General features: G+C 32.3%; 2 protein-coding genes and 1 long non-coding RNA gene across 10 annotated transcripts in view; 1 reads left to right on the forward strand and 2 right to left on the reverse strand.

Moving 5' to 3' along the window:
• Window positions 1-27,233, forward strand: part of LOC141450889 (uncharacterized) — a 500,259-nt gene that overhangs the window by 157,667 nt on the left and 315,359 nt on the right. The window lies entirely within an intron of this gene.
• On the reverse strand, window positions 3,055-7,546 carry LOC141450884 (isoaspartyl peptidase/L-asparaginase-like). Its single transcript, XM_074121776.1, has 8 exons — window positions 7,461-7,546; window positions 7,129-7,354; window positions 6,938-7,015; window positions 6,639-6,864; window positions 6,437-6,561; window positions 5,817-5,927; window positions 5,274-5,495; window positions 3,055-3,180 (listed from the first exon to the last, which is right to left on the reverse strand). The coding sequence occupies exons 1-7, from the start codon at window positions 7,488-7,490 to the stop codon at window positions 5,284-5,286; spliced, it is 1,008 nt and encodes a 335-aa protein (XP_073977877.1). The 5' UTR covers window positions 7,491-7,546; the 3' UTR covers window positions 3,055-3,180; window positions 5,274-5,283.
• Window positions 9,989-27,233, reverse strand: part of LOC141450883 (probable isoaspartyl peptidase/L-asparaginase GA20639) — a 71,689-nt gene continuing 54,444 nt past the window's right edge. Inside the window, exons 5-12 of one of the 8 annotated variants that reach the window (XM_074121771.1) lie at window positions 19,289-19,408; window positions 14,469-14,506; window positions 13,132-13,354; window positions 12,916-12,993; window positions 12,614-12,839; window positions 12,412-12,536; window positions 11,005-11,115; window positions 9,989-10,862 (exon numbers count right to left, since the gene is read on the reverse strand). In XM_074121771.1, the coding sequence (XP_073977872.1) occupies window positions 10,660-10,862; window positions 11,005-11,115; window positions 12,412-12,536; window positions 12,614-12,839; window positions 12,916-12,993; window positions 13,132-13,327 (939 nt within the window). In that variant the 5' untranslated portion in view covers window positions 13,328-13,354; window positions 14,469-14,506; window positions 19,289-19,408 and the 3' untranslated portion in view covers window positions 9,989-10,659. Of the gene's footprint in view, window positions 10,863-11,004; window positions 11,116-12,411; window positions 12,537-12,613; window positions 12,840-12,915; window positions 12,994-13,131; window positions 13,355-13,482; window positions 13,640-14,289; window positions 14,402-14,468; window positions 14,507-14,897; window positions 15,097-19,288; window positions 19,409-27,233 lie in introns of those variants that run through there. The other 7 variants (XM_074121768.1, XM_074121773.1, XM_074121772.1 and 4 more) reach the window with 7 other exon arrangements.

The following is a 27,233-nucleotide window of genomic DNA, read 5'->3' on the forward strand; positions in this document are numbered from 1 at the left end:
CCAATACCCTCCTTTGATTGACAATTTCTCGCCACAACTTTTCATACCATTAACGAAATACTAGATTCTGAAGTCATTTTCATAACAAGCATCAATGCCGTAAAATTTCGAAATTGAAGGATACAATTTAAAGCCCATGCGAGAATCCAACTTGGATTGCTTGCACCAAAGGCGGGAACTTCCAAAATGTAAATTTTGCCATGAAAAATATTTCAAATAAAAATGTAAGGTCTTTCTTTATGAGTTTAGTTGATATACTGGATTAAAAAACATAAAAACTTAGGGCCGTTTTCGAAGTTCTACAGAGAAAATAAAATCGTGCCTTCAAGAATTTACCGGTAGTCCCTCTTACTTAAGCTTGTAAGTCTAATCAAACAGAAAGAACTGGAGAAGCGACCTAACCAGAGAGTGTCACAACAGATCCCTTGAGTCATAATAATATCAGCTGACGGCCTAATCTCTTCCAAATATAATTAAATCGATCTTAAGTTAAATCAAATTTTTAGATTAGAGAATTATGTGTAGCATGCGGCAATAGATGGATTTATTAGTCACGGAACCTGAAAATAAGTATTTCGATAAAAATGTAATTCCAAAAATTTGACAGAGTTTCAACCTACTTAATTAAAGTAAGAGAAAGTAAGTAAAAGACAAGTTGAGAATCTTGATGTTTTGCAATTTTAATCACGCCTTAAAATAGAATGTTAATTATGAACAATATTAAAAAATGTTTACAACTTACAATTATAATAATTAATATGTAGTACGCAGTTTCTTGCTTATATCATCAAACTTCAATTAAACCATGGTCATTTGAATTTATCTATAACGGATGGTCGAGGCAGCTGATTATTTTTAATTGTACTCAATCACTTAATCTCATCATTAAATTCCCGGTTATTTTCGCTCCAAAAGATTACATCACCAAAAGTAGTTAATAAAAACTAAATCATTAAAGCCTTGTAACAATTCGGCGACTTTTACTACAATAAAAAACGTTTTGCCAATAGACCGACTCTTTTATTAACAAGGAAAAACCTTAATGAAATATTACACATAATACTTCAAGTCTAAAAATATTATATAGAAAAAAGAAAGGTAAGAATGCCTAGGACCTACTATATTTTCAAAACTTATCTCTACCTCCCTTGAAGGCCCAACACTCGTATTTCGAGATTTGCTTATAATAAATTATGTCCGGAATAATTACAGAATGTAATCGCATTACTATGTATAATTACTTAATGCTACATAACTAAATCATGATGTTACGAGAACAGTTCTCTTTGTTGGTGGAAGCGCATGACTTAGTTCCGATTAAGTTATGCGCCTTCACCAATTCTTCCGTAATTCTTAATATTCATCGGCAAACCACCTTACGTTACTTACGTTACTAGGCATCATTCTTACGCTACAGCCACTCAGATCCACCCTTTCTTTCCAAACATTAACTAAACTCGTGGAAGATTAGCCAAAAGAAATGCAGAAATGTACAACTCCTCCATTTTTCTCTTGAAATACAATAGTTTCCTTTCTCGGTTAAGCATCATTGCTTTTCTTGACTTAGACAAAGAATCTCTCTTAGACGAAACAAACTAATAATAATTTGAAACTATTTCCAGTCTACAGATAAACAATGAATATCTTTCTTTATCAAAAACTAATTTAAAATGCAGTAAAGCTTGTCTGGATGGTGTAATGAAAAAAAATTTGGAGCACTCGGGTCCTAATCGTCTACCAAAACAAGTGCTCCCTTGCAAACCCATTTTAAGTCCTTCTCAATGTTCTATTTAACTTATTTAAACGAAATAATTCACTCCGCTTGTACAAGATTCTTGGCAGTCTCCCAGAGATTAAAGAGATACGGACTTTATTACTAATGTAAAATAAAGTATTTAAAAAAAGTTCGCGATTTATTTCCTTTCGGACTATCCTCGTAACGCCACTCTATCATTTATTTTACCAACACTACTGTAAATAATTCTTTATACTACTAGATTATTACTAATATATATTTTAAAAGACCGCGCTATTTGGCTTGTAACTTAATAATACCAAAATTATTATGAATGAAAAAAAGAAGAAAATAAGTTGTAATTAACACATTTTCAATAATACAGACAATTTATACTATAGAATGAATAATTTGCTAAGTAAAATTGAATTGAAAATAATCACAAGAAATAAAGCGCCAGAAGAAAAATTATATACGTACAAGGGAACATGTAAACTCAGTGAATGAACAATCCATTCATAGCATGACTTTACCAGCTCAACGAGAAAATCGATTGAACTGTCCAGGACCTACTCAACCTTCTTCACGATTATTGCATTAAGAAACCCTCTCATACTCAAATAGGGATTGCATTTTTTAATTTTTAATTTTTTTTACTTAATTGCAAGCCAAAAAAAAAAAATTAGTAAGAGATTTGTTAATAATACCCATCTTTGAATAACAACCATTCTATCTTAACGGAATAAATTGTAAGTATTCTTACTAATGACTGACTTAATGGACTCTTACTTTGCCCCAAAGGGATTCAGCTCATTTAATTGACCAAGGATTACAAATTACTAACAATTTATAATGGCTATATACATTTGCAAGATCGAAGACAGAACGTTTAAATTGGTATAGACATTGTCCAGAACAGGCAAGTTATTGTTACTTACTGTTATTTTCTAAAAAGCAACTTATTGTTGTAGACAAGAATGCAACTGCCCCGCTGATTGTATTCAAAGGTATAAACTATTCGTTTTACAGAATAGTAATTAAAAAAGTAAAAGCCTAGATGCGACTTGTTTGAGTAAACCAATATAGTGACTTGAAAAGACAGCCTTTAAAATTGTGAATGTGAAATTTGTCCAAATAATAAGCGTACAAATCTCTAATTGTTTACACAAAATTAGCAAATTTGAATATACGAGTAGTAGATGTTTAGATCCTATGTGAGTTCCACGTATCTATCTTATCGAGCATGATGTTTTATAAAGAACAGGAAAGAAAATACTTTCAGGAAGGTACAAGATTGAAAAAAGTGTGTTGTGTATTACCTGCCAAGTAATATAGTACTCATTTTGAAGTTAAATAGTTGACATCTCAAGGATTCTTGTGCCACCTGTAGTTGGAATGACACGACAACCACTTCTTATTAAACTTTCTTCCCTTAGTTTGATCACCTGTTGAAATTAGAAATTGTTTTTAAAACATTGGATTTTCAAGTTAAAACCAAGTGTCTTATAAAATTGAGTTCAAAACAATGGAATGATTAAAAATTAAACTTAGCGAAAGTGAATGGAGAAGACTCAATTTTATATTTTTATAGAAAATTAATATTAATATAATTTTGTATAAAACTAAATGCTAATATCCGAAATGTTCTCATTCATGTTCTCGTAATAATGCTAAACCATATTTAAGTTAAGTAGCTTTTGAATACTATGCCGATCCATTCTTTTGATTTAGTAGCAATGACTTCCTATGGTTGAACGGTAATATCTTAATTCCAAGGAAAGTCGATTATGATGTTGCTTAAGCCCTGAAAGCTAGTGGTTCTCCTCTCCATCGCTATTCATTCTAGTCTCCCACCTTTGCCTACATCTCCTCACTCAAGGAGACCACTTTCGAACCTTTCTAAATCTTCTAACTACTAGACAGTCGTACAAGATGCGTCTGGGCACCATCTAGGCTACGCTCATCCTTTACTTGGGCCCTTTTAAATACTATCTACTATACTAAATACTACTACCACTAAAATACTACTACTTATTCCAGCTACTACCTGCCCCAGCTACCTAGGTTAACAAGAGGTAAATTAATAAAGGTTATGAGACAATTGCCTCGATGAAGTGGATTCTAGGTAAGGTATAATCTCCTCCGGAAATTGATAACTACAAACTCTCCAGGGAAGTCTCAGCTAGAGCGGGGATAAAGCTAGAATAGGGATCCCTTTTCTATTCTCGCTACACTCTTAAGGGTTACGATATTACCTTCCTCAAATTAAGGAAATTAGGCTTTCCACGGAATTTTTACAAAGAAGTGAGAAGTCTCGAGATCAGAGACAACTACTACCGTGTTAAATGCATTCTCTTTCGCGACCTTTAGAAATCGCTCTTATAATTTTCTTTCCGTTTTGTTTTAAAACCAAGAAATAAAACGGAGAAAGTTTCTTGATAAATGGATTAAACAATAATTACTAATGTCGAGCAGTAATTTATACATTAAGCGGCAACGTAAATGGATAACAAGGCTGGAATACAAAGCTAACACATAGCACACCCAATAATTTATCTTTCAAGTGTGAAAATAGCTGAACAACGTGCTTTATATATAATTTATACAGTGGCAGGTTATTGGTTTGTAACAACGTTAGCAGCATGTAACAGCAATGTGAGATGAACAATCTCCTTTCCTTAATAGATGGGAAATTAAGTGGTCCCCAGCTCCACCTTGTACCATAATGAGTAGAATCTAATAACATTTACCAAATTACATCCCTATCTCAAATTACATTCCTATCACGTGTAAAGTATCAAATACCTTGCTTCTATTACTTATCATTAAATCAGAGACACTTCTATAATATGGAAAAATCAAACAATAATTAATGAAATAAGAGTACAGTCGAAGAAATAAATTATGTATGAAATAACCATCCATTCGACTTTACAGTTGAAAATAAAATTAGAGTTGTAATAATTGCACCCACATACTTCAGCTTAAGATTAGGGCATTGAGCGGTTTCTACAGCCAGAAGAGGTTTATAAAACGCCTCTTCAAGTTATGAAGTAAAGTGATTGCCTATTTTTCCAGGTAGGCTTTACGTCCAACTACCAATTAGGTGTCGTGGACGGAAGCAACTAGCAAATATAATTTACTGTAATTTCTTTTATTAACCATTAAATAAAATCCAAGGACTAAGACAGGAATCGAACCTAGTACCACTATACAAATTAACTTAACAGGTGTCGCCCACCTCTAACCGCTCAGCTACTGTGGCGCCTAAGTCATAAAATAAAAAAACTTTTACTTACAGAATATAAGGTTATCCAATCGTATTTGCTTCCTGAGTAGACTCTTATTGATAACCAGACAAGTTGTAAAAAAGAGACTAATACTAAACTACTTTAATACTAAACTGAAATGTGGTTTATCCAAATTACCAGAGAACATTTCGAATATTACCATATAGTTTTAGACATAATTATATATTATATTATATAAATATTAAACCTATAACTTCACTCAATACAAAATTTTCTAGCTGAATTACTTCTTTATTTTTAATTAAGTTCTGCTTTTTGCACTAAATGTTGTCCTTGATCTATACCATAATGTATTTCATCTCCTATTTGATAAGCCCATGACATTCTTTTTGATGTAAATCCTATGCCAACTTCACCCTTATTGCTCACAGTTATTGCTCCTGCAGTTTTCCCAACTCTACTAGTCATATCTTGGCAAGCTTTAATGGTAGCATATTCAGCACTTAAACCTAAAGAATACAAATGTGGGATGTAAAAATAAGTATTTTGTTTGGTACAAAAAGAAAAATAATGTACAAGCAGTCAAGATTTAGTAATATTCTTCTGGAAACAATTTAAAATTAACTATTATCGTGAAAAACATATTTCCAGAATAGATTGTACAACAGCAATGCCTTCCACTTCTTTGGAAGCTTTATTGGAACTTACGTGTGTTATCTTCTAGTTTTAAATTTCTTCTTTAATATCAAAAACCTTCTATAATTTATCCAATGCCAATCTTGAAAGAACTAATTGAACATATAATAATAAATAGAGCCCATAATAATTACCTCTTTCCATTCCACTAAGTATTCGATGAGCTAAATTATATTTCAAAATAGATTCCCCATGTCCTGTAGTGGAAACTGCACCAACAAGATCATCACTGTATCCCCCGCTACCTAAAAATTATCCATTATTTTAAAGTTTAAAATAAAATCTTTTCAAAACGAAAATTACATTCTGGCACTAATAACCGTAGCAGTTTATAAGCCAAAAATAAATGAATAAAAGTATACTCCAACTTTCTAATTTACTGAAAAACGTATTTAAGTAAATAATTAAAGTAAATCATTAACAAGCCATAATGACCTCAAAATCCTTTTCGCCAATTATCCAGCTAAAACCTGTTTTTTAAAATTTCCTCTTGAGCAGTTCATCCTAATACATTAATCGAACATCTATCTTCTTCCGCTATACCAGGTAATCCTCAGAGGAGGTTAAGGGGACCTCGCGATCTACTTTAGAAGTTTCACGACAATGGAGTGACACTTGGTGCCTTCAAAACTCAAATAATCCTGACATTGTGTTATTATAAATCACATTTACCAGTTGCTACAATTACTGCATTTATAAATTTCAATAAACGATTTAATAAAGTAATAATAAAAGGAATAAGGCATTCATTTACCTGGTAAAGGTGTGTCACCTATCCTGCCCTTATATTTTCCAACAGTTCCTCCAGTAGACGTTCCAGAGGCTACATGGCCTTTGTTGTCAACAGCTACACAACCCACAGTTCCAACACCGCCTTTACTGTGTACACCTTAAGTGTCATCACAATGTACAAAAAATAAACATTACAAATAATTCAATTTTCAATGATTGCTTACGATCCAATTCCTGTCTCATTTGGCTGTTCTCCTCTTTTCTTGAAATTTTCGAGCGCTTTCTTCGCCGCATCTGTAATTAGCGATGATTCTGGAATACGAGGTATTTCCATTTTCTGAATAAACTCTTCTACTCCATCACCACCAAGGAATGTATGAGGGGTTTTCTCCATCACCATTCTAGCCAAAGATATAGGATGTAAAATGTTCTTTACCAGCGTCACACTTCCTGAAATGTAATATATTCAGAGTAATATTTTTTTATGGATAAAAAATGGCGATCACAAGAAACTGTAGGTTACCTGCATTAAAGTTGGCACCTTCTGTAACAAGAGCATCCATTTCGATTTCACCTTCTAAATTTAGTACAGACCCCATGCCTTAAAGACATGTATTAAATTAATAAGGGAATTCTTATTCTTATTGCCTAATAAATGGAGCACTTTTTCATGAAACACAATCATGCTTATAAATAATCTAAAAAGCGACTGACCTGCGTTGAAAGCGACATCATCTTCCATTACGTGTATGGCTGCTTCTATTGCATCCAATACATTTCCAGTTTTTTGCAAAACTTTGTAGCCCTCTCTGGCTGCTTTTCGGACACCGTCCAAACTCTTTTGGACTTTTGAATCTGAAATAGCTCCGGCTCCTCCATGGACGACTAAAATCGGAGAAACTGAGGCCATTGAATCTAACTGATTCAGCCAGTTCCAAACCTACAAAAATGATTTAGAATTACTAATCATGGATTCTTTAAAGGCAATGCTTTAAAATATTGACTAATTAGTTCAATTAAATCATATAGATTTAAAACCAGGTTACCATTAAAATAAAGATTATGTTAAAAGACATAATTTTTAGAAGACAACTTGGAATATTCACTTTTAGCAGTGAAGGAGGCGTAACGGCGTTGCCAGGGAACAGTATTTAACAATACATATATTTTTTAGTTAATACATATTTTTTACGATACAAAGGTGTCCTAGTTATCAAAAGAGGACTAAAAAAACTGTGGCTTTGCTCTTGTGGCTACACTTTAATTTTCAGCAATACGAACCTAAACAATAGGTTGACCCCGAAATGGCAATCAAGAAAAAGAGAAAGTTGAGTCAGATACAGAAAGATTGTCGGCTACATACCACTAGACTGAACTTACAACCCTTCGCACATGAGTATGTGGATACGTGGTTTCAGCAATTTAAGGCCAATATGTTACTTGGAGCAATATATGATGATGAAATAAGATATATGTACGTTGTTCAGAATTCTGCAGCGTGAAAACGTCGAGACCCATTTTTAGCTTTGAACCAACCAAATTACAACCGGCTCTTCGCAAAAGATACATAAGAGAAAACATCCATGTACTGGAATACGAGGTATTCCCATTTTCCCAATAAACTTTGGATTTTATCAAAATCTTTCCTTCGAATTATCACTTTACTGAGTAGTTTTTTCAGCTACCACATTGGTCTTAAAACTTAAGGTATTATTTGCACATATATGGAAAATTTGTAAAATCTATTTGAAATACTTTTATGATAACTCGAAAGGGCAAGTCTGAAACTGAGGGTGAATAGGCTTCCCTTAAAAGAGCCATCAGAATCAAACATTTGGGACTAAATTTCCAAATTTAATGAAAATCGACTGACCAGAATTACCAGTTACTTTCCATTGCTCAAAACTTTTTTCCTTATTTTGAAATTTCTTGAAAGCAGGGCATACTATTTTATTTAAAAATCGAATGAGTTTAGCAAGCGTACAAATTAATAAATTTTATTTAAAACACTTTTCCTGGAAAAATCTGTTTGGTTTCCCAGAGGTAAGAATTATATATCTCAAATATTCGGCGTAAGAAGAAAATTTTAGAAGAAATGATACTAAAGCTCAATGCCTAACGAAATCATCTTATCGTAAATGCGCATTACTACATTTTACTTCGTCAGTTTGAGGTACAGAATGAACGTACTGATTGATTTTCTACTAGACAGAAGCGCGAAATTGCCTTCAAATTATAATTGCTATCGTAAATCTAACCTTATTTTTAAAACAATTTTACGAGAAATTGAAGGTATAAGTTTTCATTTGTTTTTCCTTAACTAATACTCCAAATTAAAATATGAATTGCTGCTTGAAAATGTAGGCTGCAGAAAAAGCCAGTTAGCTTTCTAGGCTGGGTCACTTAACTCCGTTGCATTGCATTCTAACGGCAGACTATGCAACTTGTGGGCATGCTGTTTTGTTCTAGTTCAGAAATAAGTTACCAATTTTAATCATTTCTATAAAATATAAAATTGAAAAGCTAACATTTCCTTCCAATATGTTAATTTATATCCATAATATTCTTGAGGATGCGCAGATAACCAATAAAAAATAATACATGACAGAGTACCAAGAAGTTTATTGCCTTTAATTCTAATAATCGATCATCTCTGATTATCATAATTGTACCACAAAAATATTTTTTCTAGATAGTTCTATGACGAACAAATTTCTTTAAACTTGGCTGATATGTATTCTTTCATAATTTTTCAAAAATAACTATCCAATTTATCAGCTAGAGCACCTTCGGAAATATTAGAAAATAGGTTGCTTTTAAGAAATAAAAAAATCCTTGGATTTAAAAATTTACTTATCTAATTTTGGATGGTTTTAAAATAAAATCCATGATTTCTTTGTAAAATCTTGAGGGCAAATCCGATCTTGTAAAAAGTCCATGTTTTAAAAGATCTTTATTTTTTTATTTATTTGTGAATACCACCTTTACTTTCTCTAATCCTTGGCAAGAGTTTAGTATTGCAATCACGCAGATTATTTATTCTGAAGTTTCATTAGAAAAACACGTTCGTTAACATACCTGAATGCTATACAAACGCAAAACGAATAAAAATAATCGTAATATTCAATGAGGCCATCCTTGCGTCCTACTAACCATTTTAGGTTATCAGAATTCGAACCACTCCTCAATTCAGTCCACAAAAGCTGAGTTCCACACGAAGTGCCTTGAATCAGTCCCACACTCATTCCTCATTTCTGCATATATCCTAACACAATCCTACCTATAACACCTATGCTGATGATACAGTGATTCTTTCTCTTGCATTAACCTGGCTGCTGCTAGAAAAACCTTACGGAATCATCTAAATCTAGGTTTGGAAAATAAAAAAAATAAGTGCAAAAGAAATGATAATGGTAAAAATAAGCTTATAACGCACCACGAAATTTTGGTAGGGGAATTTATAATATGCGGCAAATTGTCTAAATATAAAAAAAAAGAAGTTAAAATAGCATGGAAGAAAAGTATTTTTCAAGTTAACTTACTGAACTAGACTGAAGAAAAAAAAGGTAAAAAATAACATTTAAATGTATTTTATTGAAGACTAAAAACTTACGAGAAAATTTCAAAAGTTAAATTGATAACTGGTATAACCATCAGAATGCCTGAAGAGGGCTGGTGAACATCCGAAACATAGGCAACCTGATTTTATCAAATTATACACATAGATAGGAGATAAAGGTATCTTTTTAAAGAAAGGAATGTGTGACATTTTACCTAAACATTTTTCCTTCTTTGAGTGATAATCTATAGTTTTTATAAATTATTAAATAACATATATTATGTAAATTCAATAGATAGGCACTCAAAATAGCGTAAAAATATTTAGATAATTATTGAAACAGGATGTATGGAAAAATCTTAACAAAAACATGAAAATGATTTGAAATATTAACATCTCAATCCTAATTTAGATTGATTCGTCTTTTAAAGTTTAAGATAGAAATGTAATACATTTTCAATTTAAAATTGCTGATCCTAAAATTGAAAGGAATAATCAAAAAGAAATCCGATACAACATGAATGTTATGAAATATAAAAAACATATTTTAGTTATTTAATTAAAAAAAAAAAAAAATAATCCAAACTTTCATCAATCCATTTAATTATATTTACCTCTAACTTCACTTAATACTAAAGCTTTCAAGCTGGATTATTTCTATATTTTTTTTAACTAAATTATTTCATTCATGCTTTTTCCACTAAATGTTGTCCATGTTCTATACCATAATGTATTTCATCTCCTATTTGATAAGCCCATGACATTCTTTTTGATGTAAATCCTATGCCAACTTCACCCTTATTGCTCACAGTTATGGCTCCTGCAGTTTTCCCAACTCTACTTGTCATATCTTGGCAAGCTTTATTGGTAGCATATTTCGCAGTAGTACCTAAAGAATACCAATATTATTTAAAGTACATCCTAAAAAATTTGCAACAATTTTAATGTTCTGAATTTTGACAAAAGAACGAGTATCTTATTGATTTATCTTGAAAGTACTGATTGATTATTAAGAAACTCATAATAATTACCTTGTTCCATCACACTAAGTACTCGATGAGCTAAATTATATTTCAAAATTGATTCTCCATGTCCTGTTGTGGAAACTGCTCCAATAAGATCATCACTGTATCCCCCGCAACCTAAAAGTTATCAATTATTTTAGTGTAAAATATAATACATATTTTCAAAACGAAAATAAAGAAAATTACATGCTGGCGCTAATAACCAAAACAGTTGACAAGCCAAAAATAAATGTATAAAAGTATACTCCCACTTTGGTGGACTCGAGAAAGCACATCAACGTAACCGTTTTCTTAGTTTTAACACATTAAAAATTTCATTTAAAACTAATTTACTTCTTTTGATTATACTTTTGCAAATATTTGTCTAACACAAATGGATAGGTAATAGGAGCAATGACTTTTAAATGATGGTAAGAAGAACACTTCTTCATTTGGATCTATCTTGAAGTCAACTTTACTGAAAGAAGTTAACTAAGAGTGCTATACCTGTAAGGTACTCAATAGGGAAAGCAATCTGGTCAGTTTAGGTCACCTCTATGAATTGGAATTGAAGCCAACGTCACGAGCAACCCTTAAAATTAATTATATGTTCTGCATTTATTACATTTATATTACAGTCATTAGTTAAATCCCAGAGAACAAAATATAATTCTTTGCTTCGAGTATTAATAATTATATAAAGCTCTTGTAATTCATTTTGTTGAAATTAGAAATAAAGAATTAATAGTAACAATAATAACAACTAGTATAGTGGTTTAATATGTAACTCCATGATTAGAAAATTGTCTTTTTGTTGGACGTATTGGTGGACAATACCAGATCGGAAGGTATTGAAATTCTTAATTAAAAGAAATCATTGCTTTATTGACATATCCTAGTAGAACTCTTCGAAGAAAGCTCAAATAAAATGATGAATTTGAAGAGCGAATTCATAAAGGTCATTTTGAAGAAAATTATTACTAATGATTTATTACTATTATTATTACCAAATTTTCGACTAATTTAAGTTCTTCTAAATGAATTTTATTTGATTCACTCTCCTTCAGTGATGAACAATTGTTTGAATCATTAACCATTAACTCTAATTCTTAACGAGTAATCAACCATTTAGATAAGTGAAAGTATACATCTATAAAATGGAATGGGAAAAAGCAAAGGAACTGAGGAGAGTGTTTTCATGAAATAAAAACGAATTAAAGTTTTCCAAACGTTCAATAAAGATTAGAGTAAAATGGACAAAGAGCTATAAGAGAGGTCCATTATGAGGTGACGCATGGTGCCTTCTAAACTCAAATAATCCTGACATTGTGTTTATTATATATCACATTTACCAGTTGCAACAATTACTGCATTTATAAATTTCAATAAAAGATTTAAAAAAGTAATAATAAAAAGAATAAGGCATTCATTTACCTGGTAAAGGTGTGTCACCTATCCTGCCCTTATATTTTCCAGTAATTCCTCCAGTAGACGTCCCAGAGGCTACATGGCCTTTGTTGTCAACAGCAACACAACCCACAGTTCCAACATCGCCTTTACTGTATACAACTTGAGTATCACTATATATTGTAAAAATAATAGACGAACATTACGAGGGGGTACAAAGATATCTCACATTCCGATTTCTGTTTCAGATGGCTGACCACCTCTTTTCTTGAATTCATCCAGCGCTTTCTTCGCCGCATCAGTAATTAATGATGATTCTGGGACTCTAGGAATTCCCATTTTCTGAATAAATTCTTCTACTCCATCACCTCCAAGGAATGTATGAGGGGTTTTCTCCATCACCATTCTGGCTAAAGATATAGGATGCGAAATATTCTTGACTAGCGTCACACTTCCTAAAATTTTACGAATTTATAATAACATTGATTTAAAATAATCTGTAGACTTTAGGAAATTTATTGTGCAAGTTACCTGCATTAAAATGGGCACCTTCCGTAACAAGGGCTTCCATTTCGATTCCACCTGCTAAATTTAGTACAGATCCTTTACCTAAAAATAAAAAAGACCTTCAAACTCTTCAATTTCTTCATTGGCATTGGTTTGGTTTTTAAATCAAAAATTTTGTTTCGAAGACCATTATCAATTCCACAATAACCATGCTTATAAATAATCTAAACATCGACTGACCTGCATTGAAAGCGTCATCATCTTCCATTACGTGTATGGCTGCTTCTATTGCATCCAATACATTTCCACTTTCTCGTAAAACCTTATAGCCTACTCTAGCTGCTTTTCGTACACCGTCCAATTTTGGCTGGACTCTGGAATCAGGAATATCGCCTGCACCTCCATGGACGACTAAAACCGGTGTAACTGGAGCCATTGAGTTTATCTGATGCCAGCTAATAACCTACAAAATATTAGCGAATTATTCTTTAAATCGTTATTTAAATATATTCTTGAGTATTGTAATATTTAAATATACTCTTTAAAAGTAATGACTATTTAGCACAATATTACAGTTTAAAACAAAAATACCACAAAAATAAAGATGTTAGAAGACATATTGTGTAGGAGGTAACTTGGAAGATGATGGAGTATATTTGTAGATCACTAAGAAACCGGTTCAGCAATATACATTTTTTTTTTAGAACTAGGTGAAATAACGGTGGCACATTTATCTCAGTATAGGTCAAACAAACAATTATTTTTATTTATTAGAATATTGCAGTTAACTGATAGTTTATTGACAATGATTTAGCATAATTTAAAAGCAGAATCTGGCTATCTTTCAATTATGACTTTAATGATAATTAAATTAATAATTTGTTTATATCTTTCAATTATGACTTTAATGATAATTAAATTAATAATTTTTTTTATGACTTTTTAAAATAATTTAAGGCGCGTCAACATCTGAGGTTACTTTTCAGTGCACTGTCATTAAAAAGTAAAAGAAACAAACCATTAATGAGGGACAACCATATTTTCTATTTTACTGATGGCTTTATCTTTTAATCATTAATGATTTTTTTCTTTCTTTTACAATTATGAGTTAAATCAAACTAGGTTAAATTAAACCAATTTAGAATTTAAGAGAATAATGATTAAAGAGAAATGGTTATATCAAGTCTATACAAATGAATGGAAGTCAAATTCTAAATCATAAACTAAACACTTCGAATCATATGTAATAATAAAATAAGATAAGAGAATAAGAATAGAAAAAACAACAAATATTATTCAGTTTTTCTACTACGATGCTGTGTTAAACCATATTAACTTCAACTACACATCGAATGTATAATTAATGGATAAACAAATATTAATAAAGCAACAACTTACTTCTGCATTTATAAAACATTTACAATGGTTAAATTCTAAAATGTACTAACTGCATGAATACACAAAGATATTAGAATGGGAATTGATAAGATAACGATAGTTATATATTACCGAAAAAAAAGGACAAATAACACAAAACAATTCTACAAATAAGTAAATAGTTTATCTGATATGCTTACAAGTCAACTTACTGCTTTAAATTTGGAAATCGGCCTATCTGAAATAAAAGATTAAAAAATAAAATAAATATAAGAAGCTAAATATAGAAGAAGCAATGATATATGATGATGTCATTTTCATAAGCTATGGAAATTGAATAGCATTTTAAATATTGATAAAATTGTAATGTACTACGAACTAATGGTCTATTGAAATACACATACACTGAATGATATAAATTATAAACTCCACATTACACCATAACTTTTTATTGCTTTAGTTAATTATTTCACTATTACTACTTGAGAGTAATTAATAAACTCATTAGGTGGTTAGTTCATACAACAAAAGTACCCAAAAACCTTGATTAAACTTTATGTTTATTTTTTCCAATTTTTAAAAACCTTATCGCGAACAAAATAGCTTAGATAAGCAGGATGAATACTTACACATAGCAGCACTATAAAACTCACACAAAAGAGCACTACTACCCATAGATATTCATAAAGTTTCATTCCATTTCACTTAATTACTTCTGATAGGTGATCGTAATTCATCACTTACATAAACAAAAACAAAAAGTACAAAAACACACTCCCTCAAACAGATGTTGCTACTTGTTGCTAACCTACTACACTAACGTCAGGAAGGTTCTAAAACCTAAAGCTTCATTGTTTGGTCCAATCAGATCCACCCAATTCTGAATTTGTAAGATTATCTATCCCATTTAATTTCGTATGCTAAATTGCTGAAAACCTTTCGATTTAAACCATTCAGTTATTTCTTAATTTCCTTAAAAATAAAAATGCTTTATGGGGCAAACGAAAAACGAAAGAATCTGTGAAATCGCTTAAAGTTCAGCACCTCGTTTGATTACACTTCTCACTTATGTTTAAATACAAAATTCCAAGCTTGTCTTACAAAAATAAATAATAAACAACTTTGTGTTGAAAAATAATGCAATTTTAAAAACATAAATTAAGCTGGTACAAAATATTTTCAACAAAATCATAGTGGTTACAGTAGCTCTTTCTTCAATAAAGCTTAATTTGCGTCTAGTATGTTCAATATAAAAAGATGAATATATATTTTACAATAATTAAATAGAAATACAATAAATAATGAGATACATAATAAACAGTTTGTAAAATAATTGTTAAGCATTTAATTCCGAAAAATATGAAATAAAAATTAATCCTCGCAATCATATTAGTTCGTAAAACAACCGCTAGATAGAGCGCGCTGGTCAATTTGGTTTCACATGCCTATTTGTCAATCTCTCAACACAGTACTTATCAACTCACTTAAGAAAAATTGTCACCAATAATTAAAAAAATGTTGAAATAGAAAATTCATTTATTACAGGGTGTTTTGTAAACAGACCATCATCAAAAATGTAAAAAGTCAAGTTTTGTAAATAATTGTTAAGCATTTAATTATGATAAATATGAAATATAAATTAATCCTCTCAATCATATTAGTTTGTAAAACATCCGCAAGATAGCGCGCGCTTTTCAATTAACAAAATTTGTTTCACATAATGCCTATTTGTCAATCTTTCAACACAGTACTTATCTACTTACTTAAGAAAAATTGTCACCAATAATTAAAAAAATGTTGAAATAGAAAATTCATTCATTACAGGGTGTTGTGTAAACAGAACATCATAAAAAATATAAATAGTCAAGTTATGCCACAACTAAAGAAGTTTATTCGGAATATATTTGGTATGTTATTTGGTCAATTTTTTAATTTTTATTTTGCACAACTATTTATAACAGGTGCGCCACTATCACTGCTGAAATTCGAACTTTTTTACACTAATAATAATTTGGTGTTTGCATTTGAATATTTATTTAAATAGAAGTTAAAAAAAATGCATCCAAATCCTAGACGCCAACTATCTCAAATGATGCAACCTTGCAAAAAAGAAGGAAAAGTAATGATAGAATGAAAATGAGGTGAGTTGAAAGATCAATTCTAATCTTTCACCTTACTAGAAACAAACTGAACCACGAATTCATTTCGATCCCTAAGAAGTATATCTATTCTTTATCAGAAAACAGTCACAAATGTAATAAAATATGAGAGATTAAAAGAAAACTCTATTATTTATCGCGTACAACAAAATAAAGACAATAAAATTAATAGAAACAGCCAAAATCGTACAATTAAATATTTTTACTCTTGAGGCCTATTGTACGGAACAAGTTAAATTCAAATAATTTTCGGTGTAAAATGAATAAAGCAAATTTAGTTGAAATCAGTTACCCCAAAATTGCACGTTCTCCAAGTGAGTCAAAATTTATCGTAATGTGAGCTAAAATATAAAATCCAATCATAATACTTTGAATAATATCTAAATGTTCGTAGATTTTTAGTCTTAGAAAACAAACTAATTGCACAATACGTGACATAATCTCCGAAACGTTTACGCTTGTTTAGACAGTTGAAGAAAATCAACGATTTCACTTTTCCTTCTATAACATTTCATGGGCGATCGATTTCGAAGGGTAATTAGGAAATCTCATAAAATAAAAAAGAAAATGGTTAATTAATAATGTTTATTATTGTTAACAAAAATGTACATTTGTGTCGAAATGGATTTAAATCTTTTATTTATTCGAAAACTTCGCCAATTATATATATTTTTTTTTTTAAGTTGAGGATAAACTTTACACTTTATTTTGAGGTTAGGGTTAGTGGAGTAATAGGAATTATCAAACTCATTTTCCTGCTACCAGAAGCTTTTAAAAGAACAATCCACGGCTGTGATTGTATTTAGAAAATGCACGCAACAAAAAAAAATAAAACCGAGTTGACATTATCATCTATAAACTAGACACAGTTTGTGAATATCATAATATTACACCACTTTATATGGTAATTTTTTCGAGGGGTGTCCCGCTGTAGAACACCATCATGTCTATTTCCCATTTAGCTGGTCTCTACAAATCACAGCTTAGGGTCGGCGGAAAAAATTGCCACATCACCTAACCCGGGGATTATTATGTAATTTTTAATATAAATAACATGCCTCTCATCACATGACAATCTTGTAACATACATAAAATTTTGTACTTGATTTCATGGTTTTCTAAAACTATATAAACTTATACTTGTATTATTTTATGTTATATAACCTTTTTAACTGGACCGCTGCTTTGCAATTCTTGAGATTACTAGGTTCTGATGATGTCTGGGGAAAAACAGCACATACCCAATGGTAAACTGACTGATATCATGGCAAGATTTAACAATAATCTTATTAGTAAGGATGTTGAATCTCTGTTAAACGCCAGATTTAACACTTTCCTTAGGAATATTAGCAGTTTTGGTTTAGGTGAACATTACTTTCACTTTAAATGTCAAATTGATATGGCCTGTTACGTGGAAAAAATAAAGATGATCTAATTCATTTCCCAATTATCTGCCCGATGTTAGATGTCTTAAGTTCCAAGTATCTACATATGCAAAACATTAATTTTTCTTCCTGTACTCAACCTAAAATTGTGTTGGGGAGTCTCTTATGTTTCGACTCGGTAAACAAAGTAAAATGTATGTACTTTTTTATAATTAACTCTATAAAATTTAGAAATTTGTTTTCGTTAATTTAATAGCTTTTGTTTTATTTGTAAAAGTGAATTTATTTTTGTTTTTGTTCTCTTTCTTTTTCTTTTTTCATGTATTTTATCTTTTGTATTTTATCCGAGTAATGGCACGGGTCAACCTCTTGCTACAATTGTACGTACAAGTTGCAAGTTGCAATTATTAATAATAATAATAATAATAATAATAAGGGAAGGGATTAGCTATGAGGTTAGCATACTGGACTCCCACGCGGAGGTCCCGGGTTCGAATCCAGCAGCTGACCCTTAGATTTTCTCTTCCTAGGAGCTTCTTACAGCTCACTGTCCGGTGATGGATAGTGTTGTCTGTAACGAGAGAACACTGTCCGGAGGCCGGCAGTGCACTGGAAAAAGCTCCGGGCGCTAATAACCTCAGCTGTTAATGCGCAAAAAAAAAAATAATAATAATATATCCCACGCGGAGGTCCCGGGTTCGAATCCAGCTGCTGACCCTTAGATTTTCTCTTCCTAGGAGCTTTTTACAGCTCACTGTCCGGTGATAGATAGTGTTGTCTGTAACGAGAGAACACTGTCCGGAGGCCGGCAGTGCACTGGAAAAAGCTCCGGGCGCTAATAACCTCAGCTGTTAATGCGCAAAAAAAAAAAAAATAATATATCCCACGCGGAGGTCCCGGGTTCGAATCCAGCTGCTGACCCTTAGATTTTCTCTTCCTAGGAGCTTTTTACAGCTCACTGTCCGGTGATAGATAGTGTTGTCTTTAACGAGAGAACACTGTCCGGAGGCCGGCAGTGCACTAAAAAAGCTCCGGGCGCCAATAACCTTAGATGTTGACGCGCCTTAAGTCATAAAAAAAAAAAAATAATAATATTATTTTATTTAAAAAAAAAATATTTTTTTTTTTTTAAATTTCTGTATAATGAACAAGTTTTGTATAATTTTATTGCATAATTTTTTACTCAAATAAAGGTTTATTTATTTATTTATTTATTATTATTTTATATATATATAAATAGCAAATTCCATCAATAAGGCTTGATATTTTAAAAAAAATCGACTAATTTGCCTATCGATTAAAATTAGAATTAGATAACAAAAATTGTGCCTTAATAACTGTGGCGACTGGAAGTTTTCCTTTTATGATTCTTTTTTTTACAGAGTTCTTTTTTCTTTTTAATTGCATGACAATAAAATAAACAACGGAAATGGTTAATTATGTTGTTCCTGTTGTATTTATATGACTTTTACTCACCTCTGTGGATATTACGTTTAAATCAATGGAATCATATTCACTTCATATGCTGTTTAAATGCCTCGATGTTCTTGAAGTTACTTAAAGATTTCCAAACTTAGGATATACTTCCACGTTATACTGCAAAAGAAGAAGAGTTCATTAGTGAAAGAATTTGATGATATTTGTCCAAGAACACCTTGAGCTCATAGAAGTTTGGTGCCGAACATGGAGGATTAAACTTAACACTACCAAATGTATACAGGTGACATTCACATTACGAAGACAGACCTGCCCTCCACTAACTATTAACAATACTGACCTACCGACTTCCACACAGGTTCGTTATCTAGGGCTCTACCTAGACAGCCGTCTAACCTGGAACCCCTCACACAAGACTTAAAAGACAAGAACTGAACAGACGTTACGGACTACTAAGGAGACTCCTTGGACCGAAATCCTCCATGAACGTACAAAACAAACTTACACTTCACAAAACACTATTACGACCTATGGAGCAGAATTGTGGGGCTCCGCCAAACCATCCAACATCCAACCTATCCAATCTTTCCAGTCTAAAGTTCTCCACCGAATCGTTAACGCACCATTCTATGTCTCCAACCGCACCCTCCATCATGATCTCAATATTCCGTATGTAAATGAGTTAATCCACACCCGATTCCTAAATTTCTACAGCAAACTCTCTGTGATCACCCAAATCCTCTAGCTGTCTGGGGTCGGCAACCTATTTCAAGTAGAGAGCCATTTTTCGTTAAATAATTTTAATAAATCTTACTAAGAGCCGCAAGAAAAAATTCTGTAGATCGTTTGTATTCGCAAATTATTACTTTATGATATTCAATAACATTTAAATGTTTTATATATTTATTTTCACTTATTACAAAATAAATAAATAATAACTAAACGAATGAATGGGCGGCAGTCTTACAATATATAAAATCATGTACTTTATTTTGATATTGTATAATTCTATTCAATTTCGAACCTATAACATTTAAAATTATTTTTGAAAAAATATCTTTAATAAATGGAACTTTCATTCGTTTCAATAAAATTAAAATGTACAATATAATTTGGGCACGCTGAAGAGCCACACAATTTGGATAAAAGAGCCGCATGCGGCTCGCGAGCCACGGGTTGCCGACCCCTGCTCTAGCTCAATCACTATCCACATCGTCCCATCCTGACAATCCTCCACGTCGCTCAAAACGGCGTTGGCCACGTCACCTCATTGCCTCCTAAACCCCAATAAGTTCCTAGAGAGATTCGGCGCTGGCTGGTTTCTCTCATCCTGTCATCCTGGTTGTGGTATTGAGCTAGCTCAGTGGCACAATTGAATGTTTATTAGTATATGTTTGCGATCAACTTCCTAATCCGTAGGTGAACTAAAGCAGATCTGAAAAAATAGGCCTACTTTACTTTAACTTTTTTTTTATGAACTGATATCGAAAAATTGACATGATCACAAGGCTACCACACAGTAGGAGTAAGAGGAAATCAAAACTGAGGAATTAAATTTTTAGCTGATAAAGAAATAACGTTAAAAACATTTTTTTTAAACTTCTTGCCGAGTCTCTATTTCGGAAGTTTTTTGTAGCAAAAAAAAAAAAGAAGTAATAACTAACCTGGGAAATAATGATGTAACTACCTCTTGTTTAGGAAGTACAGAAAGACAATAAAAGGGGTGTGGGAAGAAGTTTAAAAAGACCACATGATCCCTATTTAGGGAAGAGATATACATTAGAGAAAGAGATTCCCAAATGAGGAGGAATGTGTCAACAGTCACAGAAGGGTAGTCGCGACACCTGAGAACGCCGTTCGTGCATATAACTGGGAATTCCGCATCATTTGCTTTCCATCTACTATTCCGATCAGCCTATCTAAACTTCTTTCTATTTCTTGTGGGAAATCAGAAGGATAGAATCTGTTAGCTGGTGACCTGGCTGGTTCAATTACTTCCACAACTTAATGTCTTTAAATAAACCACAACTTTATTTAAAACATAACATTTATAAATGTAACAAATAATCTTTCTTTGATAGAAATTAGTAATTAATTTTGTGTAATAGATTTAGAATTTATTTAAAAACTAGATTTTAGACAATCAGAAGCTTACTAAACTCCTTTGTTTAATTTAAATATATCAATATACGAGGGTCGTTTGAAAAGTCCGTGCAAAGTCAGAGAGATAGCACCACTGGCGCGTATCGAGGTTATGTTTAGTTAGTAGCATCTCTTGGAAGAACACACACCAAGTTTCAGCCAGATCGGTCTATTTCTTTGTGTTTGGCATTCGTTTGAATCGAGGAAGTCGAGTGATTTTCAAAAAATGGACGAAAAAGAATTTCGTGTGTTGATTAAACACTACTTTATGAAAGGCAAAACGCCTCAGGAGACTAAAGAGAAGCTTGATAAACATTATGGTGACTCTGCACCTTTGATTAGAACATTTTATAAGTGGTTTCAAAATTTTCGGAGTGGCCACATGGGCACAAGTGACGCTGAACGTTCTGGACGCCCTGTTGAGGTTACTACTCCAGAAATCATTGATAAAATCCATGATATGGTGATGGATGACAGAAGAGTGAAGGTGTGTGAGATTGCTAGTGCTGTGGGCATCTCGAATGAACGGGTACATAATATTTTGCATCAACATTTGGACATGACAAAGCTATCCGCAAGATGGGTGCCGCGATTGCTCACGCTTGACCAAAAACGAAATCGTGTAAGGACGGTTTGCAGCTGTTCCAGAAGAATCCGCAGGACTTTAAGCGTCGCTTCGTCACTGTGGATGAAACATGGATACATCACTACACTCCTGAGACCAAAGAACAATCTAAACAATGGGTTACCAAGGGGGAATCTGCCCCAAAAAAGGCGAAGACCGTTCCTTCGGCCGGAAAGATTATGGCGACTGTCTTTTGGGATTCGCAAGGAATAATCCTCATCGACTATCTGGAAAAGGGTAAAACTATTACAGGTGTATATTATTCATCGTTATTGGACCGTTTGAAAACCGAGCTGCAAGAAAAACGCCCACGATTGGCCCACAAAAAAGTCCTTTTCCATCACGACAACGCACCAGCTCACACCTCAGCAGTTGTGGTCGCAAAATTAATGGAAATAGGGTTCCAACTCGTTTCACATCCCCCCTATTCTCCAGACTTGGCTCCCTCGGACTACTATTTGTTCCCCAATATGAAGAAATAGCTGGCGGGAAAAAGATTTTATTCAAACGAGGAGGTGATTGCAGAAACGAATGGCTATTTTTCAGACTTGGACAAATCCTATTATTCGGAAGGGATCAACAAACTAGAGCAGCGTTGGACGAAGTGTATAAGCCTAAAAGGAGACTATGTTGAAAAATAAAAAAGGTTTACCCCAAAAAATTAAGTAGTTTTTATTTTTGCACAGACTTTTCAAACGACCCTCGTATTTATAAAGAGGATGCTGTTATTTTCTACAGAAAACAAAACAAAAACAAAAATTAAAACTTGATTAATCACCGAATCATTGGTGACGTGGAAAAGTCATTAACAACTTTCATCAATCAAGCTCTTAATCAGTCAAAAAATGACTGCAAAAGTAGCTGAAAACCTTTGTATACCTTAACTAAGTGAATAAAAAAGGGTTGCGCATCATGGGTTCATCGAAACTTGACAACAATCAAAATAGGTGATTGATTGAATCTAGGAGTATTAGAGAATTTTATTTTGGTGAAATTGAAACAAAATTCCCTTATTCTTGCTGTAAATGTAATTTCTAAACGTTTATTTTCTCAGCTGTTGAAATTCTGTTTATCTCCTGCTGTCTCTGCCCAAGTCTTTGGAGCCGTATAATATTAATATTGGCGTGAATTTTTTTTTTTTTTTACATTGTTAGTAAATTGAAATCTGACCAATTTAAAACATGCTTTTGTTGACGGCTATAAACACAAAAAATTAAAAACATACGGGCGTGGCTATTTAATAACGAGACTGATGCTGCTACAGAAGAACTATGCATGCGCCTAATCCTACCGACAGCTGTGCAGCGTAAAGCCTTCTCTTTCGATTGCAGCGTCTCACGTGTTTGTAGAGAAATCAGTCTGACCGGAACCGTCGTTTGGGTAAGAGGTGTGTAGTTTCGTTTTGCCGAAAACATGATACTACACAATGTAGTAGAGCAACGAATAGTCGTGAAATTTCACTTCAAAACTTGGTAAAACCGCTACTGAAACTGATTTTTTATTAAAAGAAATTTATGGCGATGAATATTAATCATCTGTGCGAGTTTTTGAGTGATTCAAGCGTTTCCAAGATGGGCGAGAGAGAGATGATGACCGCCCGGGTCACCATTCCAAGTCAAAATCGGATGAAAATATCGATTATAATTAATCAACATTACTATCATGAGGTGCTTGCTCAACTCCGTGAAAGAGTAAGTAAAAAAACGACCCGATTTGTGGAAGAACCAGTCATGGGGCTCTCCATCAAGACAACGCGCCGGTTCACACTGAATTGTCTGTCAAGACGATTCTCTAGCCAAGTACAACATCCCAGTTTTAGGCCATCCGCCTTATTCGCCTGACCTGGGCCCCATATGACTTTTGTCTGTTCCCCAAAATCAAATCTGCATTTGGCAAGCGTGTAATGGGTCCCATAGCCTTAAGTACAAGCCTACAGATAGAGTTGTGTGAAACTATTTTGATTTAGCGATACCCACACACCCAAACTCACCATCAATTCAACTCACAAACACATTAACATACATATAACAGACGTCCATATTCTGTACACAAACTCTCGTTTTAGGGAGCCACAAAAGGGATGTTTTAGTTTATTCATTCCCTTTACGAACTACCTCTTGCTTGCTTGTAACCGGTAATGTCACAGGTCCAAATCTTTTGGCATTGCCTCTTGTAGTAACATAGTTAATTTAAGGTTGTACACTTCATGTTCCAATTCGTGTAATAAAATTCTTGATGTTAAAAGTTATTATCCAGGACAATGCTAAATAACTAGTACAAAGTAATTTACAGAATGCTTTCGCCCTTTTGAATGTAAAAGTGTATTATATTTATGCATATGTACACATGTAACATAAATATAGAAAATGTGTATACACAATAACAATGAAGTATTATTTATTTGGAAAAACAATGTAGGTATATATATATATTTAAAATTTATTATCTACTTCTTTTGGACCATATATGCAAATATGGAGAAAGGTTTTTCCGCACCGTCCAATTTGCAAATTAAGTATAAATTCTTAAGAGAGTAACAAAGATAGATGGAGAGGAGGTAGTAGAATGTAGAAAATATAATGATTTTATCTATTCACTGGCCATACATATATACATACATATATGAAATAATAACCAGAAAGGGTTATAATATGAACGTATACAAAAACATATATGCAGCACCATTTTAGAAAGGCATTGTTTGTATATATGTTTATTCAGTGCCACTGTCTGCGGCAATGTTATAATTAATAAGGCTCCCCTATTGTACCGTAGTTTGGCCAGCTTCTGCAAATTAAATATTTCATTATGTATGTAAATTGTAAATAATGTTTCTCCTAATACAAACTTTTATTGATCATGTTAAATTTTCGATGACGCGTTTTTTGAAGGAAGTTTCTGCAATTAGAGTGGGTTAAAGACGAAATAGAAGTAATATTTTTTTGTAATGTTATGATTTAAAGTCAGATAATTTTAAAGATTAATCTCTTTAACCGCAAAATTTTTTATTTATTTAATTTTTTTGCTTAAATTAAAACTGTCCGGTAGGACAGTTGTATAAGGGTTGATCGTCAAAAACTGCACGAAAAAGCGTAACGTTGAAAAACACCCAACTTTGACAATTTTTTTCTCTTTTTCTATAAAAGATAAAATTCCCAAATTTTCTTTAAAATATAGGGCAAACCCTCCTTTATGACTGTAATTTTTTTGCAACAAGCTAGATTTGATAGATATTGAGAAAAAAGTTGCTGAAAATGAGCAAAAACGGCATTTTCAGAAATTGTTGTTGTTCTTGTTCTTCTTGTTGTTGTTGTTACCTTTTTTGTAAACTGCGTAGCGCCTAAACGCGCGAACCGATTTTCATGAATGAGGTGTCATTCGATTCAGGAATTTATGTAGATATGCCTTTTGGGGGTCTCGACGCTGTGCATCGAATGGGAAAGGAGTTAGCCCCATTTATGTAAGGCCTCCTCCAAAATTATTATTACTAATTACTCTGTAAATCTTGGCCCGATTTTGATAAAATTTGGTAGGATGATAGGGTTATGGCTTCCCTACGTAACATTAAAGCGACGATCTGCTCTTACACTTGTTAGGAGGAAGTATAGAAATCGTTTCAAATTACCGACACGTGAACCGATTTTCATGAATGAAGTGTCATTCGAATCAAAATTTTGTACAGATTTGGACTTTAAAAGTCTCGATGCTATGCCTCTTAAGGAGGGGAGTTTGCCCCACCAAGTAAGGCCCTTTCTAAAACTATTATTACCAATATTTCTATAACGGTTAGTCCGATTTCGATAAAATTTAGCACGAAGAAGTGATTAAAGCTCCTCTACGTGGCTGTTAAGTGCCATCGTGCTCTTACACCTACTAAGAGGAAGTACTGCAATCGTTAAAATTATCAATGAGTGAACCGATTTACTTCAATGAATTGTCGTTCGATTCAAAATCTTTCCCTCTTTGCCTTTGAAGGAAAAGTAGTGTAATCACAGTTTATTTTTCTTACTCCTCATAAAGGAAGTTTTGAAATCGCAGTTTAATTTTGCTATTTACGTACAAATACCTTACTATTTTATTCAAAACGCTTTCTAAAAAAGAATTGTTATTGAGGATGGTTTAGGGACCGCAACTATAATCATTCTTTACAAAGATCTCTCCGGTGGTAATTACGGTCACCTTATCAGGTTATAATAATAGAATTGCTTATTCCAAACTTTAAAAAAATCTGTAAAGCAGATATGTAACTTTGCAAAATAGACAAAAATGAAAATCTATCCAAAAGGTACAAAAATCTCCTTAACAAAAACTTACAGTTTAAAATGTTAAGTATAAGGGTTGATTAAACGCCAAAAGGTACACAAATCAGCAAGTACCCAACATTTCATTCATGCTTAGTTGATATAATTTAAGTAATTTTGCTGCATTAACTTTTCCTTCACATTTTTAGAATTTATTAGATGTCACAGACCCTTATGCTGGCCAGTTCGTTTATAATATTTTTTTGTTATAATTATGATAAAATGTTTATTATATCTTCGTTATTAAATAGGTACTTTATTTTAACTCTATTCCAAATTATTCTTCGATTTATCTTTAATATGCCCTTTATTCATGTTTGTTAAAGTAGAAAAAGACAAAGTTAGAGTCGGCTACTGTTTAAATTTGAATCACGGAGGATCTAAAACAATATTTCAGTCTTGAATTCGTCTTACCGAAATATTCGTGAGCACAAATGACTCACAGTAACAAGTAGATTATAAAAACATTCATCTCTCCATTGTAATTTAATTTAGTCCCCCTAATTTTACTTATAGTAAAATACTGGAATAATTACTGTCCTAAAAATATGCATATTTTATTTATTTTATATTACATACATACAACATTGTGGGAAGAACATCTACATTGAGAATGTAATTGAAGAAAACTATATTATTTGCGTTTAAGCCAGATAATTATTACCTATTATTATAAATGTTTCACTACTACATAAAATAACAATTACTTTAATCGAAGAATGAACTTAAACCGACGATTTTTATTTAAAAATAAAATAAATAAATAAAATAAACAAAATCATTGATTATGTTGGTGTAAGCATTTTTTAAAAAAGTGAATTTTTTTAGCCTCATAATTTTTTTTATTTTTAATAACGTTTTCTTTTTAACATGTAATTAATAGTTTGATTATTATAGATTAAAGTCAATCTACAGT

The sequence above is a fragment of the Rhodnius prolixus genome, unplaced genomic scaffold (assembly GCF_049639745.1).
Source record: "Rhodnius prolixus isolate KJV_2025 unplaced genomic scaffold, Rpr scaffold_8, whole genome shotgun sequence".
NCBI lineage: Eukaryota > Metazoa > Arthropoda > Insecta > Hemiptera > Reduviidae > Rhodnius > Rhodnius prolixus.